This window comes from Somniosus microcephalus, chromosome 7, assembly GCF_052327205.1.
Source record: "Somniosus microcephalus isolate GS21.2 chromosome 7, FLI_Smic_1.0, whole genome shotgun sequence".
NCBI lineage: Eukaryota > Metazoa > Chordata > Chondrichthyes > Squaliformes > Somniosidae > Somniosus > Somniosus microcephalus.
In genome coordinates, this window is record NC_140993.1 from 129,303,618 (window position 1) to 129,330,662 (window position 27,045).

Here is a 27,045-nt window from a genome sequence, read left to right on the forward strand (position 1 = left end):
AGGATGAGCCGTTCAACCACCTTGTAGAATGTAGACAGAAGGGTGATGGAGTGGTAGCTTTTGGGATCATTGGCTGGTTTTCCTGGCTTTAGGATGGCAACAACTCAGGAATGACGCAAGACTGCTGGGATTATCCCAGTGTCAAGCATGTTGAAGGTGAGTTTGGCAAGCCACATCCGTCCATTTGGGTCCTGGTTCTTGAAGAAACCTGGATAGATGCCATCAATCCCGGTGGCCTTCCCATACTTGGTGGCTGTCAGCTTTGAGTCCATCTCTTCGGCGGTGAAGGCCACTGAATACGTGGTGTGCAGAGCGGCTTTTTGCAGAGAGAGCTAAAGCAGCTTTTTCACTCTGCGCTTGTTTTTGGCGGTAGTCGTTGCCTTTGAGTTGGTTAGGAAGCGGGCAGCAATAGCCTCTGCACTGACCTTTGGTGCCTCATGTGGGGTCAGTGAGGTGGAGCAGGATCCAGGATTGACTGCTGGAGTGTGAGAAATCCAGGTTTTCGGTGGTCCTTTGTCTCTGGAATCCTTGAGTGCTGTTGCTGTTTCCGAGTCTTGAGTGGCATTGAACTCTGCCAGCAGTCTCTCTCTCTCCTTGGACCAGCATGGCACGTATTCTTTCCTGTAGTCACGTGGGATGTTTCTGGCGGCCCCCACTTTCAGCAGTCAAGCAACATGGTCGTAGTTGTTTGGGGACGGCGGTATTCTCTGGACTGTACACTCTTCTAATTCTGCCCTCTTGAGCATCCCTGATTATAATCGCTCAGCCATTGGTGGCCGTGCCTTCTGTTGCCTAGGCCCTAAGCTCTGGAATTCCCTGCCTAAACCTGTCCACCTCTCTATCTCTCTTTCCTCCTTTAAGACGCTCCTTAAAACCTACCTCTTTGACCAAGCATCTGCCCTAATTTCTCCTTGTGACTCTGTGTCAAATTGTTTGTCTTATAGTACTCCTGTGAATTGCCGTGGGACATTTTACTACGTTAAAGATGTTATATAAATACAAGTTGTTGTTGTTGTTTTGTCCTCAACAATGTTTGTGAAGGTGGGCCATGAAGCTCCATCTTAGTTTCGGGACTGAGGCGACTGTCAGCGCCTTGATTCCTATGTGTACAATCCTGGGCTGGTGTTGTGAGCGGGGAAAGTTCTTAAGAATCTTCTGGGAGCAGGTGAGCTGCCATCCTTTGCTGTCACCGATCGTGAAACAGAGGTCCGGTGAGTGGCAGTAAAATAGGTGCCTGGCTGTTTGGCATCATAGACGAGATGGATATCGGAGGGCAGTGCCCAGTCTTCTAGTTGTTCGCCTGCTCGGTCTACTTTTTGGTAGTCCCACATGTAGTGGTGGCTGTTAAATTGCCAATGTAGATGGCTGAGTAGTTTGTGATTGGTAGGGCAATGGTTAGCCATGTCTCCATCAGCAGCTTATAGACGTTCCTTACATTCAGCTTGCCCACAATGATTGTGATGGAATACAGTGGACTGTCTGCTGTCGGGATTTCTTCAGCTTCGGTAATTAGGTCGGCGCAGTCGTATGTGGCCATACTGTATTTCGAGTGGTATCGGCATGCTATTATGTGGAATCCATGGATCTACATCCAATATGGGTTGGGTTCAGGTAGGTGGGTTTTTTGGATGGCAAGAATGTCGATCATTTGCGTTCTAGTTCCCTTGACAAGACCTCACACTTCACTCTAGATAGGCCTTCAACGTTGAGTTGATAAATGCAGAGCACTGGGCCAATTATCTTGGTTGGTTGGTTCTATTGGGAGCAGCAGCGAGAGCGGACCGACCTGTGAGGAAACAGGCGAAGGAGGAGCGAGGAAATAAAGCCCGAGACTCGAGGCATAGACTGAGCTATTGGGAGCAGCAGCGAGAGCGGACCTCAGTAGGCAACATTCAAAAGTGATGTCAGAGATTATAAGTGACATCGGCACAAGGGAAGGAGCTGATTGGTAAGTAGGACCTGGTGAGTATTTCTACAGTCCAGTTGTTAAAGTAAAAGTAAGGTCTCTTGTTTAACATAAGTAGTGTTTAAAGTGAAGTAAGGTCCCTAGTGTATTTAATATTCTTTCATTTAGAGGAAGTAAAGGGAGTACATTAAGGGTAGGACATGGCAGGGCAGCTTGGTGCCATGGAGTGCTCCTCCTGTGCTATGCGGGAAGTCAGAGACACTTTCAGTGTCCAGGGCAAACAGGTGTGAAGGAAGTGTCTCCAGCTGCAGCTACTTGAAATCCGCGTTTCAGAGCTGGAGCTGCAGCTGGAGTCACTGTGGAGCATCCGCAAGGCTGAGATCTTCGTGGATAGTACGTTTAACGAGGTGGTCACACCGCAGGTAAAGAGTGCACAGGCAGACAGAGAATGGGTGACCACCAGACAAAGTAAAAGAACTAGGAAGGTAGTGCAGAAGTCCCCTGGGTCCCTCTCCCTCTCCAACAGATTTTCCGTTTTGGATACTGCTGGGGGAGATGGTTTCTCAGGGGAATGTAGCAAGAGCCAAGTCCATGGCACTACGAGTGCCTCAGCTGCACAGGAGGGGAGGTAAAAGAGTGGGAGAGCAATAGTGATAGGGGATTCTATCGTAAGGGGAACAGACAGACGTTTCTGTGGCCGCAGACGTGACTCCAGGATGGTCTGTTGCCTCCCTGGTGCCAGGGTCAAGGATGTCACTGAGCGGCTGCAGGACTTTCTGAAGGGGGAGGGTGAGCAGCCAGAGGTCGTGGTCTATATCGGTACCAACGACATGGGTAGAAAGAGGGACGGGGTCCTGCAAGCAGAATATAGGGAGCTAGGAAATAAATTAAAAAGCAGGACCTCAAAGGTAGTAATCTCAGGATTACTCCCAGTGCCACGTGCTAGCGAGAGCAGAAATAGGAGAATAGACCAGATGAATGCGTGGCTGGAGAGATGGTGTAGGAGGGAGTGATTTAAATTCCTGAGGCATTGGAACCGATTCTGGGGAAGGTGGGACCTGTACAAGCTGGACGGGTTACACCTCAGCAGAAACGGGACCAACATCCTCGCAGGGGGGTTTGCTAGTGCTGTTGGGAAGGATTTAAACTTGTTTATCAGGGGGCTGGGAGCCTAAGTGTGGGCCCAGAACGGAGAGAAACAAAGCTGGAAGTGCAAGTTAGAAAAGTAGTCAGCAAAACTAGTAGGGAGCAGAAACAAAGGCCAACAGTAAAGAGGGTCAAAGTGCAGAAAAATATTAAACAGGCAAAGTTGAAGGCACTTTATCTAAATGCACGTCGCATTCGCAACAAGGTGGATGAATTAATGGCACTAATAGAAGTAAATGGGTATGATGTAATTGCCATTACAGAGACATGGTTGCAGGGTAACCAAAGCTGGGAACTGAATGTTCCAGGGTACTCAACATTTAGGAAGGACAGACAAAAAGGAATAGGAGGTGGCGTAGTACTGTTAATAAGGGATGAGATCGGTACGGTAGAGATAAAAGATCTTGGCTTGGCAGATCTTGATGTAGAACTGGAATCAGTTTGGGTGGAGCTAAGAAACAGCAAAGGGCAGAAAACATTGGTGGGAGTTGTGTACAGGCCACCAAACAGTAATGGTAATGTAGGGCACCGTATCAATCAAGAGATTAGAAGTGCATGTAACAAGGGCAATACGGTAATCATGGGGGACTTTAATCTACATATTGACTGGGAAAATCAAATTACCACTAATGGTGTGGAGGACTAATTCTTGGAATGCTGCGAGATGGTTTCCTGGATCAGTATGTGGAGGAACCAACCAGGGAACAGGCTATTCTGGATTTGGTACTGTGTAATGAGAAAGGGCTAATCAATAATCTTGTGCTAAAGGGGTCTTTAGTGACAAGTGACCATAATATGATTGAATTTTACATTAAGTTTGAGAGTGATGTAGTCCAATGTGAAACTAAGGTCTTCAATCTAAACAGAGGAAACTACAAGGGTATGAGGGACAAGTTGGCCAAGGTAGATTGGGAGACTACACTAAAAGGTATGAAGGTGGACATACAATGGCTAACATTCAAGGAAATAATGCATAATTTGCAATAAACATATATTCCTCTGGGGCATAAAAACCCCAAAAGGAAAAGTGGTCCAACCATGGCTAACAAAATAAATTAAAGCTGGTATTAAGTCAAAGCAGGAAGCTTATAAAGTTGTCAAAAAAACGGTCAGCCTGAGGATTGGGATCTTGTTAGAAATCAGCAAAGGGGGACCAAGAAATTGATAAAGAAAGGGAAAATGGAATATGAGAACAAACTAGCGAAAACTTGAAAAACAGATCGTAAAAGCTTCTATAGGTATGTGAAAAGGAAAAGACTGGAAGGTAAATGTAGGTCCTTTACAATCAGAGACGGGAGAATTTATAATGGGGAATGAGGAAATGGCAGAAAATTAAATAAATACTTTGGGCTCAATTTTCATTGAGCCGTGGAGTCGAGCTTGGAGGCGTGCGGGGGGTTAAAATCGCAAAAACTGGCGGGCGGAAGCCCCCCACGCCTGGTTCCCGACTCCGAGCAATTTTAACTCGGGCGTGCCTGATGGTTCCGACTCCGTCCCGCATCTAACAGGCGGGACTGGTCTTTAAGGCGCTTAATTACCACTAAATGGCCTCTATAATCCTATTTTAACAGGCCCTTGCAACTTTAACGCTTTTCCCACGTAAAACACGCCTGTTGGGAATCACGAACTGCAGGTCAACCATTAAAGAGGCGATTTGATCAGCCATCATTTGCAGGTGGCAGGACTTAGTGGTCTCAGGTCTGGGGGAACTTTTACAAGGCTTAACCACACCTGTGGAAGGTTGGAGCCTCACACCCATCTCCAGTGTGGCCTCCTGGGAAACCCTTCTTGCCACCTTCACTCAGCGCTTCCTCAATGGAGGCATTTACCAGAAGCATGGGAGCCATTTATTTCCTTCCCATCTGGGCATTAGAGGAGCTCGAGCACCAGCCACATCAGCAGCAGAACCAGGAACAACAGCAGCAGCACCAGCAGCAGCAGCAGGAGCGCCAGGCTGCTGCTCACCCACCTGAGGCTGCACAGGCCAGAAGGGGCCAGCGCCTGGAAGCCTGTCAGCACAGGAGATACCCACCAAACAAGGTCTACAGACGCAGGGTCACCTATCTCAACATGTCTGAGCAGCAGTGCCAAAGGAGGCCCAGATTTTCGCGAAAGGTAGTGAGTGACATCTGCGCAATGCTGCAAAAGTACCTGCAGACCAAAGGACCAGGTGGACAAGCATTACCAGTGGCCGTCAAAGTCACCACCGCACTCAACTTTTTTGCCTCAGGCTCACTCCAGGGATCAGCAGCAGACATCAGTGGCATCTCCCAGGCAGCCGCACACACTTGCATCACGCAGGATACCGATGCCCTCTTTGCCCTCGCACACAATCACATCCATTTCACCAAGGATCGAGCAAGTGTCACAGAGCGAGCGGTTGGATTAGCTCATCTGGCAGGCTTTCCAAGGGTGCAGGGCATCGTTGACTGCACACATGTGGCCCTTAGGGCACCCCATCACAATCCAGGTATTTTTGTCAACCGCAAGGGCTTCCACTCCCTTAACGTTCAGCTGGTGTTGCATGTTTGTGCCATGTAACCTGGCAGTTGCCATGACTCCTTCATACTGCGCCAGTCCAGTGTGCCTCTGCAATTCAGTCTGCCAGACCAACTTAATGGATGGCTACTTGGACGTGGCTGATGATGCCGTTGAGGAAGCCAGCCAACGAAGCTGAGGAGCGCTACAACTCCAGCCACATTTCCACCAGATCCATTATCGAACAAACCATCGGTTTGCTGAAGATGCGCTACAGATGCCTGGATAGATCAGGTGGAGCCCTGCAGTACTCAGCAGCCAGGGTCTCCAGAATTGTCGTGGTTTGCTGTGCACTTCACAACATGGTACAGCGTCGTGGATTGCAGATTCCTGAGGACCAAGTGGCTCTTCACATATCCTCCTCAGATGAGGAGGAGGAGGAGGAGGAGGAGGAGGGCGAAAATGAACATCCTGCAGAGGCTCATCAACCAGCGGCAGCATTACGTGAGAACATTGCTGCCCGGGATGCAAGGAACGCACTCATCCTGGCCAGATTTGCTTAGCCTAGTCAATCAAACACTTTTGCCTCGCAACTTCTTACCTGAGCATCAACAATGGCCAAGACCCTGCGGATTCCTAGCTATTTGACCAGCATACTGACAACTGCAAGTAATCCTAAGCCCTCAATGTGAAAGTCCCATTCGTGAAATGACACACGCCACAACTACAGCAGTAGCCATCAGATTTTTTATTAACATTATTAATCTGATGATGGCTTTTTCTAACAATACATCAAATTTCACCCAAGTGACTGCCCTTGTGACTACTTGTGCTTTATCTTCCTCTTACGCATGCTCCTATGTAGTGCTTCCCTCTGTGGCTTCAGCAGATGTGGAGGCCCCTTGCTCACTTTCCAGCTGCTCCTGTCTTGACACCTTTGGCGGGCTTCCTCTGGGGTTGCGAGCCTGTGAGGGCTCGTCAACAGTCTGCTGCTCCTGCGGCTGTGCAGGGGTTGAGACGTCTATCTCACTTTGGTGTGGACTCCAGTGGGGCTCCGACTGAGGGCTCTGCAGTGGCATGGAAGTGTGAGCGCTTTGAGAGGAACCCCCACTTCCTTGAGGTCTGCCACCAACCTCCCTCTCATGGGTCAGGTCCCCCTCCGAGCCTGCAAGTGGCTGGAGAGCACCTTGCTGCACATCAGGGGGGCCATGAGGACCCGTATCTGCAATGGCAGTCCTACTCGGAAGGACTTCCATGAAGGTCTGGTTTTTCTGTTCAATAGATGCCCATCGCTCCTCAAGCGATGTCATTCTATTCTGAACAATGACCATGTTTTCCATACACTGGCGACTAAGCTCCTCCATGGCCGTAGCCCTCCTCTCCTCTACCATAGCCATCCTCTCCTGCACGGTAGCCAGCCTTACCACGGAGGTAGTAATCGTTTCCACAGAGGTAGCCATCCTTTCCGTGTTGATGCGTTCATGCGCCAATGACTCCACAAAGGCTCTGCTCATGTTCGCTATGGACTCCTCCATTCGCTCCACACTCACAGCGACCCTAGAAAGAAAACCTGCCAGAGACTCCTGCATCTGTGCCTGGAGTTCCATCACCTCTGATCTTATGGATGGACCCAGAGGCAGAGGGGCGACATGCTGCTGAGCCGAGCTGGCAGAGTCCTGCGCCCTCCGACTAGGACTCTCCACTCCTGTCCCTGTCTCCACAATCTGCTGATGCTCACTTGTGAGCTGCGATACACCAGGTGACAACACTACTCTATGTCCCGAAGGTCCCACCGAGGTGTGAGTGTCTGCGCTGGTGCTGCGTGCGCTGAATTCTGCTGACGCTGCGCCCTCAGAGGTTGCAGCTTCCTCTGAGGAGTCTGGCTGCTCAGCCTCTTCATCCTGGCTAGGGGGGACGGATGCTTGTGATGGTCCTGTGGGGGAGTAAAGGAGTCAGATGTGATGCCAAGGTTACATGCACATTGCATATTGCAGATGCTCATAAGTCCATCTGTTACAGCTTCACAATCATTATCTGCGACTCATGCAATGTCAAAGAGAGAGATGGGAAACTTTTCTGTCACCAGCTTGCTGTGTTCCACCCGTCTGTCCGTCCCCCATGCGCAAATCATCCTCAATGCCCATGATTTCCCGGACGGCCTCCTTCCAGGGGGTCAGGTGGGCTATTGAGGCTGTCCCTCCTCCTGTCCTGGCTCGCTCTCTTTTGTTGTGAGCTCTCTTTTCCTGCAATGAGGGAGACAAGTGAAGGTTGAGCGAGAATGAAGGAGTGAGTATAGAGATTGCATAACATAGATACTTAGAAGGAGACAAAGATGGAGTGAGGTTGCAAGACCAAGGGCCCTCCCTGTGTGTTGTCAGTTGTGTTCAAAGCAACAGTGATAGGGAGTGTGAGGGCTGCATGGTAGAATAGTTATGTCAGTGTGAGCATAGAGAGAGAGGGAATGGGTAAGGGTGCATGGATGTGAGTGTCAAGTGGGATGTGGAGGAAGAGATTGCTAAAGCTGAGTGCTGGTGAGGAAAGGCAATGGGGATCAGATTGAGGGTGATGGGAAATTCATACTCACTTTTCCAGTGCGCTGAAGGTCATGAAATCTTTTCCTGCACTGTATCCAGGTTCTGCGGGTGACTACCAAGGAGTTGACCTCCTCAGCCATCTGCATCCACACAGCCTTGGTCTGAGTGGGAGGCCTCTTCCTCCCTGATGAAGGGAACAGGACCTCCCTGTGGGCCCTAGCCCCATCCACCAACGCCTGCAGTGCCGCCTTGTCAAAGCGAGGAGCTGCTCTTGCCCTCCCGCTTGTCATTTTTCCTGCAAGTCCCTCTGACACCAAATGGAGGAAGCTTGGAAGCCTGCAGAAGAAGCAAGGCTTGCTGTGAACCTTAAATGCAGCAGTAATGATGACGTAATCGGAGGGGACTTTCAGTCATGAAAAACCCCTTTGCAAAGGCTTCCCACACATTGGAAATCAATTGGCCAATTGAGTTAAAATTGCATCAATCTCCCACATCCATTTAGATTCATGTGGGAAACATGAAATTTGGATAACACGACAACAGCCCGCACCTGAGTTAAAATCGAGCCCTTTGTTTCTGTCTTCACGGAGGAAGACACAAAAAACCTCCCAGAAATACGAGAAAACCAAGGGTGTGATGAGAATGAGGAACTTAAAGAAATTATTATTAGTAAAAAAACAATGCTAGCAAAATTCGATAAATCCCGAGGACCGGATGACTTACATCCTAGGATTTTAAAAGAGGTGGCCATTGGAATAGTGGACGCATTGGTTGTCATCTTCCAAAATTCTACAGATTCTGGAACGGTTTCTGCAGATTGGAGAATAGCAAATGTAACCCCGCTATTTAAGAAAGGAGGGAGAGAGAAAACGGGGAACTTCAGACCTGTTAGCCTCACATCAGTAGTTGGGAAAGTGCTGGAATCTATTATAAAGGATGCAATAACTGGGCACTGAGAAACTAATAGTAAGATTGGGCAGAGTCAACATGGATTTATGAAAGGGAAATCCTGTTTGACAAACCTATTGAAGTTCTTTGAGGATGTAACCAATGGAGTAGACAAAGGGGAACCGGTAGATGTGGTGTATCTGGATTTTCAGAAGGCCTTCGATAAGGTCCCACACAAGAGGTTGATGAACAAAATTAGGGCACGTGGAATTGGGGGTAATATACCAGCATGGATTGAGAATTGGTTAACAGACAGAAAACAAAGAGTAGGGATAAACAGGTCTTTTTCAGGATGGCAGGCTGTGACCAGTGGGGTACCGCAAGTATCGCTACTTGGGCCCCAGCTATTCATAATCTATATCAATGATTTGGATGAGGGGACTAAATGTAACATTTCCAAATTTGCTGATGATTCAAAGCTAGGTGGCAGTGTCAGTTGCGAAGAGGATGTGAAGAGGCTTCAAGGGGATCTCGACAGGCTCAGTGAGTGAGCGAGAACATGGCAGATGGAATATAATGTGGATAAATGTGAAGTTATCCACTTTTGTAGAAAAAACAGAAAAGCAGAGTATTTCCTAAATGGCGAAAGATTGGGGAATGCAGATGCTCAAAGGGACCTGGGTTTCCTTGTACATGAGTCACTGAAAGTGAATGTGCAGGTGCAGCAAGCCATTAGGAAGGCAAATGGTATGCTGGCCTTTATTACAAGAGGATTTGAGTACAGGAGTAAAGAAGTCTTACTCCAATTATATAGGGCCTTGGTGAGACCACACCTGGAGTACTGTGTACAATTTTGGTCTCCTTACCTAAGGAAGGATATACTTGTCATAGAGGGAGTGCAATGAAGGTTCACGAGATTGATTCCTGGGATGGCGAGACTATCGTCTGAGAAGAGATTGAGTAAACTAGGCCTGTATTCTCTTGAAATCAGAAGAATGAGAGGGGCTCTCATTGAAGCATACAAAATTATTAAAGGGCTTGATAGGATGGATGCTGGGAGAATGTTTCCCTTGGCTGGGGAGTCTAGAACCAGGGGCCACAGCCTCAAGATAAAGGGTAGGCCATTCAGGACTGAGATGAGAAGAAATTTCTTCACACAGAGGGTGGTGAATCTCTGGAATTCTCTACTGCAAAGGGCTGTGGAGGCTCAGTCATTGGGTATATTCAAAACAGAAGTCGATAGATTTCTGACTAGTAACGGCATCAAAGGATAGGGCAATAGGGCCGGTGAATGGAGTTGAGGCAGAAAATCAGCCATGATCTCATTGAATGGCGGAGCAGGCTCGAAGGGCCGAATGGCCTACTCCTGCTCCTATTTCTTATGTTCTTATATATTCTAAAAGGGATCTTGGGTTGGCATGTTTGATGCTTTCATACTTTTCAGACTTCAAGGCAGCTTTCGGGCATTTGGTTGTCTTCTTGACATTAGCTGGCAAGTTCGCGGTGAACCAGCACACTCAGGGAGACCACGTGTAGGTTGTCATCAGCTCCCCCTGATGAAAATACTTTGTTTTTGATGCACAAATAGTACATCAATGTGACAGGGTTTCACCAATCAACAAAATGAGCAGGACATCTCCGCCCATCAAAGATCACACACGGGATAAATAAAATACCCAAGTCATAAAAGTTTCCACTCTTAAGACCAAAGGTTCAAACCAACTCTGTAACCACCTAAATTTGCTTGGTGTATGGTTTGGAACAACATAAATATCAAAATGTATTTCTTGTATGTTTTTTAGTTTATCATTTAATAGATTATAAATCATAATTTTAGTTTCAAAAATGCCCATTTCTACAATTCACATGGAAATTAATACACACTATTTCCTTGGAACTGCTCCCACTCTGCCACCAGTGGGAATTTCAGCGGCAGCAGCGGGGCTATAAAAGGCTCCAGAGACCAGGTAGGCCTCAGTGCGTCGGCGGGAATTTCAGCGGCAGCAGCGGGGCTATAAAAGGCTCCAGAGACCCAGGTAGGCCTCAGTGCGTCGGCGGGAATTTCAGCGGCAGCAGCGGGGCTATAAAAGGCTCCAGAGACCAGGTAGGCCTCAGTGCGTCGGCGGGAATTTCAGCGGCAGCAGTGGGGCTATAAAAGGCTCCAGAGACCCAGGTAGGCCTCAGTGTGTCGGCGGGAATTTCAGCGGCAGCAGTGGGGCTATAAAAGGCTCCAGAGACCAGGTAGGTTTACCAGTCTCCGAACTCGGAACTCAGAGGGAAGGAGAGAAGTAAAAAGTAATCGAGGTGTGACATCACTGGAAAGCAGGTAAGTGATTGGTTGGTAAGTATTTCTCTCTTTTTAAACTTTAATTTTGTGGTTTATAGTTTCTAAATTCTCTGTGGTGTAGCGGGGACTGTTTATAAACCAGGGCCCTTAAATATACTATTTAACTGTAGTGTAATTGGTGGGATTGATTTGATTTAATTTAATTTGTTGGTAAATTTTATAAGTTGGTAAGTTCAATTAAATAGAGGTGTGATATTCATCATCTAGAATCGGGGCAGAGGGTATTTAAAAATAATATTAATAAATGTAATTAATTACATAGAATGGGAGAGCAGGTGATGTGTTACTGCTGCAATATGTGGGAGCTGGTGGACACCATTGATGCTCACGGTGATCACATTTGCAGTAAGTGCTGGCTGCTCGAGGAACTCCGGCTCTGTGTTGAAGAGCTGGAGTCCGAGCTTCAAACACTGTGACACATCAGGAAGGGGGAGAGTTACCTGGACTCTGTGTTCCAGGAAGTAGTCATACCAATTAGATTAACTAATTCAGATGTATTCTGTGGTCAGGGACAGGAGGGTGTGACTATGAGTGAGGCAGGTATGGGGATCCAGGAGGTAATGTTGGAGGAGCTGCAGCCCTTGCTCTTGTCCAACAGGTTCGAGGCTCTTACTCCCTGTGAGGACGGGAACGGGGACTGCAGGGAGGATGAGCAACCTGGCCACAGCACCGTGGAACGAGGGGCCATTCAAGTGGGGAGAGTAAAAAGAAATGTTGTAGTGGTAGGGGATAGTATCATAAAGGGAATAGATAAGGTTCTTTGTAGCCGAGAGCGAGAGTCCCGAAGGTTGTGTTGCCTGCCCGGTGCCAGGGTTAAGGACATCTCCTCTGGGCTGGAGAGAAACTTGGAGTGGGAGGGGGAGGATCCAGTTGTCATGGTCCATGTTGGTCCCAACGACATAGATAGGACAAGGAAAGAGGTTCTGCTGAGGGAGTATGAGCAGCTAGGGGCCAAATTAAAAAGCAGAACCACAAGGGTAATAATCTCTGGATTACTACCTGAGCCACGAGCAAATTTGGCTAGGGTAAATAAAATCAGAGAGTTAAATGCGTGGCTCAAAGACTGGTGTGGGAGAAATGGGTTTTGCTTCTTGGGACACTGGCACCAGTACTGGGACAGGAGAGAGCTGTTCCGTTGGGACGGACTTCACTTGGCCAGTGCTGGGACTAGAATCCTGGCGAATTGAATAACTAGGGCTGTAGAGAGGGCTTTAAACTAATTAGTGGGGGGAGGTTTCAAGAGAGCGAAAAATAAAAATGTCAGCGGAGAAGGCAATAGAGCAAAGTAGCAATGGGGAAATTAAAAACCAGAGCGTGTCAGGAAGGGACAGAATATATAAAGATAAAGGTAAAGTAGTAAAGGGGGTAAAAGCAGGAATAAATTGTCACAAAACATATTTAAAAGTTCTTTATCTGAATGCACGCAGCATTCATAACAAAATAGACGAGTTGACGGTACAAATAACTACACATGGGTATGATCTGGTGGCCATTACAGAAACATGGCTGCGAGGTGACCATGACTGGGAACTAAACATCCAGGGGCATTTGACTATTAGGAAGGACAGACAGGAAGGAAAGGGAGGTGGGATGGCTATGTTAATAAAGGATGGAATCACTGCAATAGTGAGAAATGATATTGGGCCAAAGGATCAGGATAGTGAAACAGTTTGGGTGGAGATAAGGAATAATAAGGGGAAAAAGTCACTAGTGGGCGTAGTCTATAGGCCTCCTAACAGTTGCAACTCTATTGGTCGGAGTATAAATCAGGAAATAGTTGTGGCTTGTAATAAGGGAACAGCTATAATCATGGGAGATTTTAACTTTCATATTGACTGGACAAATCAAATTGGGCAGGGCAGCCTTGAGGAAGAGTTCATAGAGTGCATTAGGGACGGGTTCCTTGAACAGTATGTTACTGAACCAACCAGGGGGCAGGCAATCTTAGATCTGGTTCTGTGTAATGAGACAGGATTAATAAAAAATGTCCTAGTAAAGGATCCCGTTGGAATGAGTGACCATAACATGGTTGAATTCCAAATTCAGTTGGAGGGTGAGAGAGTTGGATCTCAAACCAGCATACTAAGCTTAAATAAAGGAGACTATGAAGGTATGAGAGCAGAGTTGACTAAAGTGGACTGGGAAAATAGATTAAGGTGTAAGACGGTACATGAGCAGTGGTGTACATTCAAGGAGATATTTCACAACTTTCAAGAAAAATATATTCCACTGAGGAAAAAGGGGCGTAAAAGAAAAGACCGCCATCTGTGGCTAAGTAAAGTAATAAAGGACAGTATCCGACTGAAAACAAGGGCATATAAAGTAGCCAAATCTAGTGGGAGGATAGAAGATTGGGAAACATTTAAAAGCCAGCAAAGAATAACTAAAAGATTAATTAAGAAAGGGAAGATAGATTATGAAAGTAAACTAGCAAAAAATATAAAAACAGATAGCAAGAGTTTCTACAGTTATATAATAAGAAAAAGGGTGGCTAACGTGAATGATGGTCCCTTAGAGGACGAGACCGGGAAATTAGTAGTGGGGAACATGGAGATGGCAAATACACTGAACAAATATTTTGTATCAGTCTTTGCAATAGAGGACACTAAAAATATCCCAACACTGGACAAACAGGGAGCTATAGGGGGAAGGAGCTAAACACGATTAAAATCACTAAGGAGATGGTACTCGGTAAGATAATGGGACTTAAGGCGAATAAATCCCCTGGACCTGATGGCTTACATCCTAGGGTCTTGAGAGAAGTAGCAGTAGGGATTGCGGATGCATTGGTGGTAATTTTCCCAAACTCCCTGGATTCAGGAAAGGTCCCAGCAGATTGGAAAACTGCTAATGTAACGCCTTATTTAAAAAGGGAGGTAGACAAAAGGCTGGAAACTATAGACCAGTTAGCCTAACATCTGTGGTTGGTAAAATGTTGGAGTCCATTATTAAGGAAGCAGTAACAGGACATTTGGATAAGCATAATTTAATCGGATAGAGTCAGCATGGTTTTATGAAGGGAAAGTCATGTTTGACAAATTTGCTCGAATTCTTTGAGGACGTAACAAACAGGGTGGATAAAGGGGAACCAGTGGATGTGGTGTATTTGGACTTCCAAAAGGCATTTGACAAGGTGCCACACAAAAGATTACTGCACAAGATAAAAAATCACAGGATTGGGGGTAATATACTGGCATGGGTGGAAGATTGGCTATCTAACAGAAAACAGAGAGTGGGGATAAATGGTTCATTCTCGGGTTAGCAATCAGTGACTAGTGGTGTTCTGCAGGGGTCAGTGCTGGGACCCCAACTCTTTACAATCTATATTAATGATTTGGAGGAGGGGACGAAGTGCAACGTATCCAAGTTTGCCGACGATACAAAGATGGGAGGGAAAGCAGTGAATGAGGAGGACATAAAAAACCTGCAAAAGGACATAGACAGGCTAAGTGAGTGGGCAGAAATTTGGCAGATGGAATATAATGTTGCAAAGTGTGAGGTTATGCACTTTGGCAGAAAAAATCAAAGAGCAAGTTATTATCTAAATGGAAACAAAGTGCTACAGTACAAAGGGATCTGGGGGTCCGGGTGCATGAAACACAGAAGGTTAGTATGCAGGTACAGCAGGTGATCAGGAAGGCCAATGGAATCTTGGCTTTTTATTGCAAGGGGGATGGAGTATAAAAGCAGGGAAGTCTTGCTTCAGTTATACAGGGTACTGGTGAGGCCACACCTGGAATACTGCGTACAGTTTTGGTTTCCATATTTAAGAAAAGGTATACTTGCTCTCGAGGCAGTTCAGAGAAGGTTCACTCGGCTGATTCCAGAGATGAGGGGGTTGACGTATGAGGAAAGGTTGAGTAGGTTGGGACTCTACTCATTGGAGTTCAGAAGAATGAGAGGCGATCTTATCGAAACATATAAGATTGTGAGGGGGCTTGATCGGGTGGATGCGGGGAGGATGTTTCCACTGATGGGTGAGACTAGAACTAGGGGGCATAATCTTAGAATAAGGGGCTGCCATTTCAAAACTGAGATGAGGAGAAACTTCTTCACTCGGAGGGTAGTAAATGTATGGAATTTGCTACCTCAGAGAGCTGTGGAAGCTGCGACATTAAATAAATTTAAAACGGAGATAGACAGTTTCCTAGCTGATAAGGGAATTAGGGGTTACGGGGAGCGGGCAGGGAAGTGGACGTGAGTCTCGGTTCGGATCAGCCATGATCCTATTGAATGGCGGAGCAGGCCCGAGGGGCCGTATGGCCTACTCCTGCTCCTACTTCTTATGTTCTTATGTAACGGAGTAAATTATGGGGCAATATGATAGAGGTGTTTAAAGTTATGAAGAGGTGGGGTAGATAAAGAAATTGTTTCCAGTGATTGAGGTATCTAGACCAAGGGGACATAGCGATAAGGTTAAATGTAAAAGATTTAGGACAGAAAGCAAAAGAAACCTTTTTACATAGAGCATTTTGAGGTAGGTAAATGCACTATTGGAGTTAATGAATGAAGCAGAGACCATGGCATGGATTTTGCTCACTTAGGCGGGTCCGGGGCGGGCGACGTCGGTGGCGGGACCCAACCCCACTGTTGGCTCCGTCCCGCTCTGTGAAATTACTTTCCATTTATGGGGCTTGTTAAGCCTGCCCAGCGCGTTTGCCGGCCAATTAGAGGAAGCGGGTCTGGTAACGTCATTTCATGGCGCATCATCAGCCACTTTCCTTAAAGGGACCATGGCCAACTTTATTTTGACATTTGTGCTGTCAAGTGTTCTACAACATTGAGCTGCTGCAAACACTGACAGTGACTTCACCGAGGTGCAGGGCAGCACCCAGTTTCGCCCATGACTCCCTCCATATGCTTATGGAGGGACTCACAGCATGCAGGGAGTTCTTCTTCCCTTCCCATGGGCAGAAGAGAACTCCCCAGGACACCAACACAGCCTGGTTACACATTGCACAGGAGGTCACAAGCAGGGATGTTGTCAGGAGGACCTGGGTGCGGTGGCGCAAACATTTCAATGATCTCATTAGATCACGAAATATTAGTACAATGCCACACTCACCTTCACCCTGCTGCGTCTCATCACATCCCCATCACTCTGCCGTCCCTACCCTACCACTGCACATCCTTACTCACACCAACTTACCTTGTACCTCCACCCATCCCTCTCTATCTACATTATCACTTCCCCATCTCGCTAGCCACCACTCACACTCACCCTCATCTTAGTCCAATCATATCAACTAACAACACACAAGGGTAGCCACTTGGATGTTTTATCCAATGTTCATGTGAAGTTTCTGTTAATGTGCTGTCAAACATTGAAACCTTTATTTTCAACACTTTGTGCTCTTGGACAGATTAGTGTGCACCTTTGGAAGTGGCTTAGTGAGTTGCAGTGAATCGTGAGACATAACGGTACCCCCTGCAATTGTGATGAGTGTGAAAGGAATGGTTTGGACATTGTAGGGATGCTTTATTGGGCTGGTGTGGGGTGGTGCCAACCTGGTGCATCATGTGGCAGCCAGGGTGTACAACGTCAAGTGAAGTAAATCTGGCCATGGTGAGGCCATCCCTGGCCTCTTGGGCAGCAATGTGCTCAGGTGCTGATGCCCTCTGCCCTCTGTCCTTTGCAGCATCAGGTGATTGCGGAGAAGGTTGGTGTTGTTGCTGGTGTGCCTGATGTTGGGGCTGATCGTAGTCGGATTCTGAGTACCAAGGTCAGACAGTATAAAGGGCACCCATGTTGATGGAATACATGGCAGATGAAGTAGAGATGACAGAAGCAATGGCCCAGAAATTCAGGTCGGGGGCTTCCCGCGGGTGCAAGCCCCCAATCTGCACTTACCTTGCGCGCCGGCCATTGAGCTGTGGGCCCCCATGGAATTGCGATCCTGGGCCTCCTCCAGCTGCCAGCGCGCAGTGCTTGCGTATCCCAGGGGCGCAGTTAGTTCGATGCGTCCCCTGGGATCACGTGGGCCAGGGGGAGCCAATCGGAGCAGGGAATGCTTCATTTATAAGTTTGACAGGAAGTGCTATCAAACTTAGAAATACTACGAGCCCCAAAACATCACTAAATCTTCAAATAATTTTTTTTTAAACCATCACATTTTTTAAATAAACTATAAATTACATGAAATAACTATTTTAAACAATAATTTAAATTTTTGAAAAAAATAATTTTATTTTCTAACGGGGCTAAAAATAAACTTACCTTTCTTTAAAGTATTTAAAAATAATAAACCTGTGGAAAAAATGTTTTAATTTTAATTAATTCACCACTTACCTTGTAAAAAGCAGGCCTTACGACTGCTTTTTAAATGTGTAAATTCTGGAGACTTACCCTCCTGGGAAAACCTGCAAAAAAAACGCAAGTTCGATGCGCACGTGCAGCCTCTCCTGCGCACGCATTCGAACTCTGAACCCCTTCTTTCAGGGGAACGTAAGTGCCGGTTTCCCACGCATGCGCAGTGCATGCAGGAAACCGGCACTTCCATTGGGCCTACGGGTGAATACCCCGTGCGTACTCACCCGTGGAGACCCGAAGTTCTGGGCCATTATGTCAATGGTGAGAGAGTTCTTCCAAAGAGGTGATACTGGATAGGGAGTGGAAAGCCTGCAGAATCTGTGCTGGAAATGGACTCGAGAAACAACTTGTGGCTGAGGAAAGTGATGATCTGTCAGGTGGGAGCTTTTATTGTACATTTGAAGCTGTCAAGGAATCAGCTGGAGCAATGGCCACTGAACTCCCACCTCAGGTTGGCAGCCGTGGTCCCCGAGCAACCTGGTTCCCGTGGCCATGAAGTTAAAGTGAAAAGGTAAGTTAAAAATCCTGTTAATGATCTGTCAACAAGGAAATAATGAGATTAATGGGGTCCGCCGCCGCTGCCTGTCGGTTCTGCTCAGCACTGACAGACCTAACATTGGGAAAGGCGCGTGGCAGCAGGTCCCAACCCACTGTGCAAAAAAAAGCACTTTCCCACCCGACCCACCACCGATCACGCCGGCTCACCCCCTGCAAAATTCCGGCTAATGTCAACATTTAGGAATAAGTTGGATCAGTGGCTGAAGTATGGAGAGGTAAAGGAAAATAGGAACAGGGCAGACAACTGGGATTCAGACTACTGCTCATGTGGAGGATAAATACCAACATGGACGAGTTGTGCCATTTCCATGTTGTAATTTCTATATAATTATATGTAATTAAAGGTTGCTGAATTACACCTCTCTGCTGTCCATTTCATTCAGCCTAATTAACCTTTCTTGTAAACCAATGTTTCATAACACCACTGTGATCACCAGCTGGATTCTGCTCATTACTGAGGTTTTGATACATTAAGCTTAGGACAGGGTCTGCAATAGTCTTGTCACATCATATGGCTTGGGTTTGTGGACTTCCTGTGTTAAATTAATGCTAAATCCACGCAGATTCCGTTTCTGGAGAGCTTACTGCTTTCTTAATCATAGTCTTCTGTCACCTTTCCATGACTCCTAATTCACCAGCCATAAAACAGGAAGTTAGGTACTGTGCCACTTGTTCACAAGCTCCATTTCATAGAGTCATAGAATAGTACAGCACAGAGGGAGACCATTTGGCCCATCGAGTCTGCGTCGGTTCTTTCGAAGGGCAATCCAGTTAGTCCCACTCCCATGCTCTCTCCCCATATCCCTACATTTTTTTCTCCTTCAAGTATTTAACCAACTCCCCTTTGAAGGCTACTATTGAATCTGTATCCACCAGCCTATCAGGCAGTGCATTCCAAATCCTAACCATTCATTGCGTAAAAACATTTATCCTCATGTCACCTCTGGTTCTTCTGCCTTTCACCTTAAATCTGTGCCCTCTGGTTATCGACCCTTCAGCCATTGGAAACTGTTTCACTTTATTTACTCTATCTAAACCCTTCATGATTTTAAACACCTCTATCAAATCTCCTCTTAGCCTTCTCTGTTCCAAGGAAAACAACCCCAGCTTTCTAGTCTATCCGAGTAACTGTAATCCCGCATCCCTGGAACCATTCTAGTAAACCTTTTCAGTACCCTCTCCAAAGCCTTCACGTCCTTCCTAAAGTGTGGTGCCCAGAATTGGACACAATATTCCGCCTGGGGCCGAACCAGTGTTTTATATAGGTTTAGCATAACTTCCTGGCTTTTGTACTCTATGGGTGTGATTTTCCCATTGGAGGCGGGTTTCGGTTTGGATGGGTTCCAAAGCCGCCTCCACTGCCAGGTGGGAAAAATTTGCGGTTTTCCCCTAATTGGCCAGTTACGTTCAGAGGTGTGGGTTCCCCTGGGCCAATTAGTCTTTTGGGACTAAAACTCGCCTCTGCTGACGTCACTTATCCAGCTTCATTTAAGGGCTGCTTGCTGCCTTGGCTCATTCCACTGGTTTTTGGTCAATGGTGCACCACCGCCAAGCTGTTATCTCCTTGAAGAATGGCCAGCTCCAAGGCAAGGGCCTCCCCGAGGTTCTTGGAAGAGGCGCTGGGTATGCTGGTTGAGGGGGTGAGAGCTAGCAGGGAGGTGCTCTTCCCCTCATCTGGGAGGAAGAGGCCTCCCAAAAAAACCAAGGCTGTGTGGGTCCAGCTGGCAAGGGAAATAGGGGGAAAAATTTGGTTGCTTTGCGCCTCCCGTTAGCGCCCTCGGGGTGCAAAACAACTAGCTCCTGGGCACGGCGAAAGTCAGCAGGAGGTTAGTGGCGGCGGTAACCGTTCACGCCCCGTGGCGCTGCGCCACCGGCGATGATGTCATTGGCGTGCACATTGCCAAGCTCGCACCCCGGCCATGATCTTCGGTAGTGTCCCCTTACCGCCGGACGCTATGTCCAACGGGGTCAGGGGGGCCTACCTGCGACTGGGGCAGTGCTAATTAAAGGCGAGGTGCCGGGCGGCCATTTTTGTTGCTGGCTGCCTGCGAGCACCTGCCTCCGCTGCCGTCCCTGGCCTCCTGAGCACCCCACCCCCGCAGAGTGCCGGCTGCGCTTCATGAGCCCGGCACTTCTCTTGAGTGCCAGGCTCTTTTGCCGGTACTCCAATCCCCGGTGGTCCAGTTGGGCCCTGGGTCACGCTGCACAAGGCCCCTCCCCTTGAGGGAGGCCTGCAATACCGCGGCACGTAGCGCCGTGTTATTCCCTTGCAGCACCCCAAGAGGGAGTCGGGGCGCTTCCAGTAGCGTCCCACTTCCCTCTTGGGGCACTACCACTCAATTTCGGCCGCGGGGGCTAAAAGTAGCACCCCGGCAAAGTTAAGAAGGAGCCAAGCACATGTGCCACAGTGGGCAACCTATGCAAATCTGGCCAGGATGAGTGCATCCCTTGCATCACGGGCAGCCATGTGCTCACGTGCTGCCACTGCTGCTGGTTGATATGCTGCTGCTCGGTCCTCCTCCTCCTCCTCATCTGAGGAGGCTATGAACTGAGCCACTTGCTCATTAGGAAGCTGCAAGCCACGACGCTGTGCCATGTTGTACAGTGCACAGCAGACCACGACCATTCTGGAGACCCTGGTGCTGAATACTGCAGGGTGCCACCTGATCTGTCAAGGCATCGGAATCGCATCTTCAGCAAGCCAATGCTTTGCTCCATGGTGGACCTGGTCGAAATGTGGCTGGTGTCGTAGCACTCCTCAGCCTCGTTAGCTGGCCTCCTGATCGGCGTCATTAGCCACTTCTTCAGGGAGTAGCCCTTATCACCAAGGAGCCATCCGTTAAGTTGGTTTGGCGGATTGAAGAGCGGAGGAACACTAGAGTTCCGCAGGATGAAAGAGTCATGGCAACTACCACAGAACTTGGTGCAAATGTGCAAAATCTCCTTCTTGTGGTTACACACCAGCTGTACGTTGAGGGAGTGGAAGCCCTTGCAGTTGACAAAGATGGCTGGGTTTTGATGGGGTGCCCTAAGAGCCACAGGTGTGCAGTCTATGATGCCCTGCACCATTGCTAAGCCTGCCATATTTGCAAAGCCAACCGAATACGCGGTTACACTTGCTTGATCCCTTGAGAAGTGGATGTAATTGTGCGCCTTTGCGAAAAGGGCATCGGTAACCTGTGTGATGCAACTGTGGGCGGCCGACTGGGAGATGCCGCTGATGTCTGCTGATGATCCTTGGAAGGAGCCCGAGGCAAAAAAGTTGAGTGCGGTGGTGACTTTGACAACCACTGGTAAGGGGTGTCCACCCACTCCTCTGGGCTCCAGGTGTTGGTGCAGCAGTGCGCAAATGTCTCCGACAACCTGTCGTGAAAGTCTCAGCCTCCTTTGGCACCGCTGCTCAGTCATGTTGAGGTAGCTTATCCTCTGTCTGTAAACATTCTATCAGGGGTATCTCCTGCGCCAACGTGCTTCCATGTGCTGGTGCCTTCTGCCCTGTGCACCATCAGGTGGGTGAGCAGGAGGTTGGGGCTCCTGCTGCTGAGCTGCCTGGCTCTGTTGCTGCCGTGGCTGCTCCTCATCCGAATCTGAGGTCCATGATGAAAGGAAATAAATGGTTCCCATGCTGCTGGCAGATACCTCTGTTGGGGAAGCACTCAGTCCAAGCTGGGAGAGGGTCTTCCAAGGAGGTCCCACAGTTGAGAGATAGAAGCTGCAGCACCTCCGACTTCGGTCGGCCTGCTAAAAGTGCTGAAAGACCTTTGGAACAAAAGTTCTGCCACCTGCAACTGCTCCCTGATGAAAGTTCCGTTTTAATGGTGGAGCTGCAGCTGTGAGGAGGCCACCCACTTGTCAACCCGCCAGGATTAGCTGGAGTGGTTTAGGAGGGTCATACAATATGCACAAAATGTGGCAAAATAACAAAGACCTGTCAAAATAGGATTATAGAGGCCCTTAACGACTATTTAAGTATCTTATCTACCTCTCCCGACTGATGGAGGCGGGACCGAATCGCACCCATGAAACCCGCCTCCGGCAAAATTGCACAGAGGCGGGTTGGAGGCAGGTTCCGAACCCGCCCTCACATTTTGCGATTTTGCCAACTGTCCCGCCTCCAAACCTGCCTCCTCAGGGCTGGGAAAATTGCCCCCTATGCCTCTATTTATAAAGCCCAGGATCCCATATGTTTTATTAACTGCTTTGTTAACCTGTCCTGCCACCTCCAAAGATTTGTGCATAAGCACCCCCCCCATCACCGACCACCCCCCCTCCACACCCAGATCTCTCTGTTCTTGCACCCCTTTTAAAATTGTACTATTTAGTGTGTATGTTCTCTCCTCATTCTTCCTACCAACATGTATCACCTCACACTTCTCTGTGCCATTCACCACAACTCTGTTTTCTATCCCTTAGCCAAATCTATATCCATGCTGCTACTGCCCCTTTTATCCCATGGGCTTCAATTTTGCTAACAAGTCTATCATGTGGTACTTTATCAAACACCTTTTGAAAGTCCATATACACAACATCCACTGCACTGCCTTCATCCAGCCTCTCTGTTACTTCACCAAATTCTCTATCAAGTTAGTCAAACACGATTTGCTCTTAATACGATTTTGCACTTCTATCTTGGGGCTTGCCTTTCATTGCTTTTGGTCTGCTACTTCTTTCTCCCCAGACAGCCTTTGGAAAGGAGGATAAATATTTTTAAACTTTTTAAAAGTTGGAAGAATTTTTGGAGCTCCTTAAAAGTAATATTGTCCGCCGTCCTTAAGGACTACCGAGTTGCATTGAATAAATCCCCCTGCATGCATTAATTGTGCCCCCTGCACCTGGGTCAATGTACGTAAGGAGAGTATCCACATTTTTTTAAATGACCTGACCTCGCATACTTGGATTTAGGCAGATCTAGTTATGACCCCTGTCATTTCCAGTGTAAAATCCCAGAAGTGGCGGAGGACAGCATGGAACAGTAGAACGGCATTAAAAAGTCTTCCACACCATTCCACTGGTCTTACATAACTTTAATGAAAAATCCTGCCCCTTGTTTTGCAAATTTGTAATATTAGGAAGAGTGAGAAATCAAAGGCCTAGAAATTCGGTGGCGCCCCGTCACCTGGGCGGCGGGATTACTGCTGCGATCGGAGCTGTTGCGCCCGCCGGAAATTCAGTTTGAGCGCCCCAAGAGGGACGCGGGGCGCTGCTCGAGGTGCCCCGCGTCCCTCTTCGGGCGCTGAAACTGAATATTGCAACGCAACGTGCCGCAGCACCACATGCTGTGGCACGGCGTGCTGCAGTACTGCAGGCCTTCATCCCCTTCTTAAGGGGGAGGGGCCTGCACCAGCGTGATGACCGATCGCGAGTGCCGGCAAAAGAGCCCGGCACTGAGGAGACACAGCCGGCACTGCCTTGGGGGGGGGGGGGGGGGATCAGGAGGCCGGGGACGGAGGTGCTGGCAGGCGGCCACCGAAAAAAATGGCCGCCCCGCACCTCCACCTTAATTTGCGCCACTACCGCCACAGGTAGGCCCCGTGAACCGGGCGCGATTTGCGACCAGCGTTACAGAGATGGACGCGACCAAATATCACTATTTGGACGGTAGCGGGGCGCTGCGCACACTGATGATGTCAGCAGTGGCGGCGCAGCGCTACAGGCTAATGCCGCCATTAGCGCCCCGCTAAATATTGCGGGAGGCGCAGCCATTGGCGCTAAAGCCACTGAGTGCCCTCTTTAGGCGCTAACTGGTGGCGCAGCCCACTGAATTTCTAGGCCAAAGTTTTTTATTGGTGCAAAAGCAAAATACTGCGGATGTTGGAAATCTGAAATAAAAACAGAAAATGCTGGAAATACTCAGCAGGTCAGGCAGAATCTGTGGAGAGAGAAACAGAGTTAATGTTTCAGGTCGATGACCCTTCGTCAGAAGGTTCTGACAAAAGGTCATCGACCTGAACTGTTAACTCTGTTTCTCCACAGATGCTGCCTGACTGACCTGCTGAGTATTTCCGGCATTTTCTGTTTTTATTTCTGATTGGTGCATTGTGATGTGCTCTTTTATGATTATGATGGAAATAAGTAAAAATAAACAAATATTTTTTCACCTGTTATCCACGAGCAGCATCAGATACACGTATACATGGTTTAGGCACGATGCTCAACTTCTCGTAAATTTACCTACTGTGTAACTTTGAAGTTGAGCATCGTGCCTAAACCATGTATACATGCATCTGATGTTGCTTGTGGATAACTGGTGAAAAAATACTTCTTTGTTTATTTTTTACTTATTTTCCATGGCTGCAGTCAATAAATATTTTTTTTTCAAATGGAGAGATAAACATACATATGCACCCTGATCTCACCAGTTGTGCTATGTTAATATCGAGGCTTACAGTTTTGCAATACATGCACAACTAAAAGATAAATATGCTATAGAAATGTAGTTCCAGCACAGTAGTCATAGCTTCATATTTCTATAGTATTTGGCTGTATTTCATTGGACATTCCTTTCAGTTAAATATATCAAATTATATTCTATTACTTACAATTGACAACTGATTTCAAGAGGAATTGCTACAAGCAAAGTAAATAGCATGCATCTATTTAATCTGGAATTAACTGGATATGGTTTGATTTTTTTAAAATCTAAATTGAGAGTAAAAGGAATCATCAGTAAAGGTACTGTACAAAATTGTAACAGAAGACATGTTATAAAACTGCAGTCTTGTAATTGCTTTAAAAGAAATTGGCAACATTGCTGTCTCAGTCCCATGTGGGTCTCAGATAGTGAAAAGAACCATCAATATTTGTGTCTTGTATGTTCTAAAAGATATCTAATAACCTCTAAACAAACAATAGATACAAAAACAAATACCCATAACTTCAATGCGTGGCACTGTACTCCAATGACTCGATGTCATTTACAATTTTACTTTCTTAATATCACAGCTTCGCAACATTTCAAGTAACAAACAGATATATGTTTGTAAATTCAGAAAGAATTTTCTGCTTTTCTCTCCAGTTTTTCCTGTTCAGCCTGATCACTATATATCGGAATCAAACCACCATAGTATGTCTAAGGTTAGTATTACATAGGAGAAATGTATCTAAAAATAGTACCTGTAAATTTCAATACTGAGTGGTACAAAAAAGAAAGGAATCATCATCATAATGGAATATATTGTTTGTACACCTTGTTACCTTTAAAGTAGTAACACATAAAAAACTACAGATTTAACAGATTACATTCGTGACATTTCTTCTATTCACAGGATTTATTTCTTCTAAATATGTATTGATGTATTAATAGAAAATGCTGAAGTAACATCAATGTAAAGTAACTCATTAGTATATATTGTGGTGGTTGGGGGCTTGTAGAGAATACAAAAATATCAACATATGATAAATAGTCCATGTAAACAGGAGAAAATGGCAGATAATCTGAAAAAATATTTCCATTTTTCTTGACATCTGGAAATGTCATGTATATAATCTAATTAGCTGACACAGATGAAGATAATGGCCCCTATTTTCCGATGCTTACGGGTGTGTACGCGCTGTGTACACACCCGTAGGGACACGGAAATGCTGGTTTCAGGCAGGCGAAGCGCATGCGCTGAAAACCGGCATTTCCGATCTGTCAAGAATGCACTGGAGAAGGGCCTCTGCGGGCAAAGAGTTCCGCTTTCTGGAGAACCTCTGCCCGCTGAAAACCCTTAGAAATCTTACGCCTGGTAAAAGCAGGCGTAAGGCCTGATTTTACCAGCATAAGAGTTGAAAAAAAGTTTAAAAAAAAAAAAATTTTCATTCATTTATAATTTTTAAATACTTTAAAAAAAGGTACATTTATTTTTAGCCCCTTAAAAACTTTAATTATTTTTTCAAAAAATTAAATTTTTGTTTAAAATATTTAATTTAATGTAATTTTAACTCATTTTAAAAATGGGATGGTTTTTTAAAAATTTATTTAATGTTTTAGTGTCTTTTTGGGGTGATTTCCATTCATCTATTTGACAGGTAAATTCGCAGATTCTTTTCCGATAGGAGGCATCCGCACGCAGGAAGCCTTCTATCGGGAATTACGGGCCAATACTGAGGCCAATTTTCTTCCCTACCCCACTTGCTCCAGTGTAAAACAAGTGTTTTTACAATCACCCTACCTGACCTCCATTGAACCCTACTGTTTTTTCTGGGTTCAGCAAATCTAAATAGACTGGACGAGCACTGGGTAAGACTACCACTTTGGATTTGGTGCTCACTGTAAATAGGGTACAGGAAGGCATGCACTGCTGCAGGGTTTAATGACCTGAAGCAGAATAAAGTGGCAGGCTAATTTTTTGTCAGATGCCCTGCAACACCAAAGATTTCGAAAGGTGGACCCCCTTTGAAGATCCCTCAAACTCAAAGTGCAGCCTAGCAATGTCTAGTATGTGGTTTTATGAAGGGGAAGTCATGTTTGACAAATTTGCTCGAATTCTTTGAGGACGTAACAAACAGGGTGGATAAAGGGGAACCAGTGGATGTGGTGTATTTGGACTTCCAAAAGGCATTTGACAAGGTGCCACACAAAAGATTACTGCACAAGATAAAAAATCACGGGATTGGGGGTAATATACTGGCATGGGTGGAAGATTGGCTATCTAACAGAAAACAGAGAGTGGGGATAAATGGTTCATTCTCGGGTTGGCAATCAGTAACCAGTGGTGTTCCACAGGGGTCAGTGCTGGGACCCCAACTCTTTACAATCTATATTAACGATTTGGAGGAGGGGACCAAGTACAACGTATCCAAGTTTGCTGACGATACAAAGATGGGAGGGAAAGCAGTGAGTGAGGAGGACATAAAAAACCTGCAAAAGGACATAGACAGGCTAAGTGAGTGGGCA

At 46.9% G+C, this 27,045-nt stretch overlaps 1 protein-coding gene across 7 annotated transcripts in view; it reads left to right on the forward strand.

Moving 5' to 3' along the window:
• The window catches only part of rgs20 (regulator of G protein signaling 20), a 507,528-nt gene that overhangs the window by 338,966 nt on the left and 141,517 nt on the right, over nucleotides 1–27,045 (forward strand). Inside the window, exon 2 of one of the 7 annotated variants that reach the window (XM_085992932.1) lies at nucleotides 25,183–25,241. The exons of 5 other annotated variants lie outside the window; for them this stretch is intronic. In XM_085992932.1, coding sequence (XP_085849058.1) covers nucleotides 25,183–25,241 — 59 coding nt within the window. Of the gene's footprint in view, nucleotides 1–24,364; nucleotides 25,242–27,045 lie in introns of those variants that run through there. One more of the 7 variants, XM_085992931.1, reaches the window with a different exon arrangement.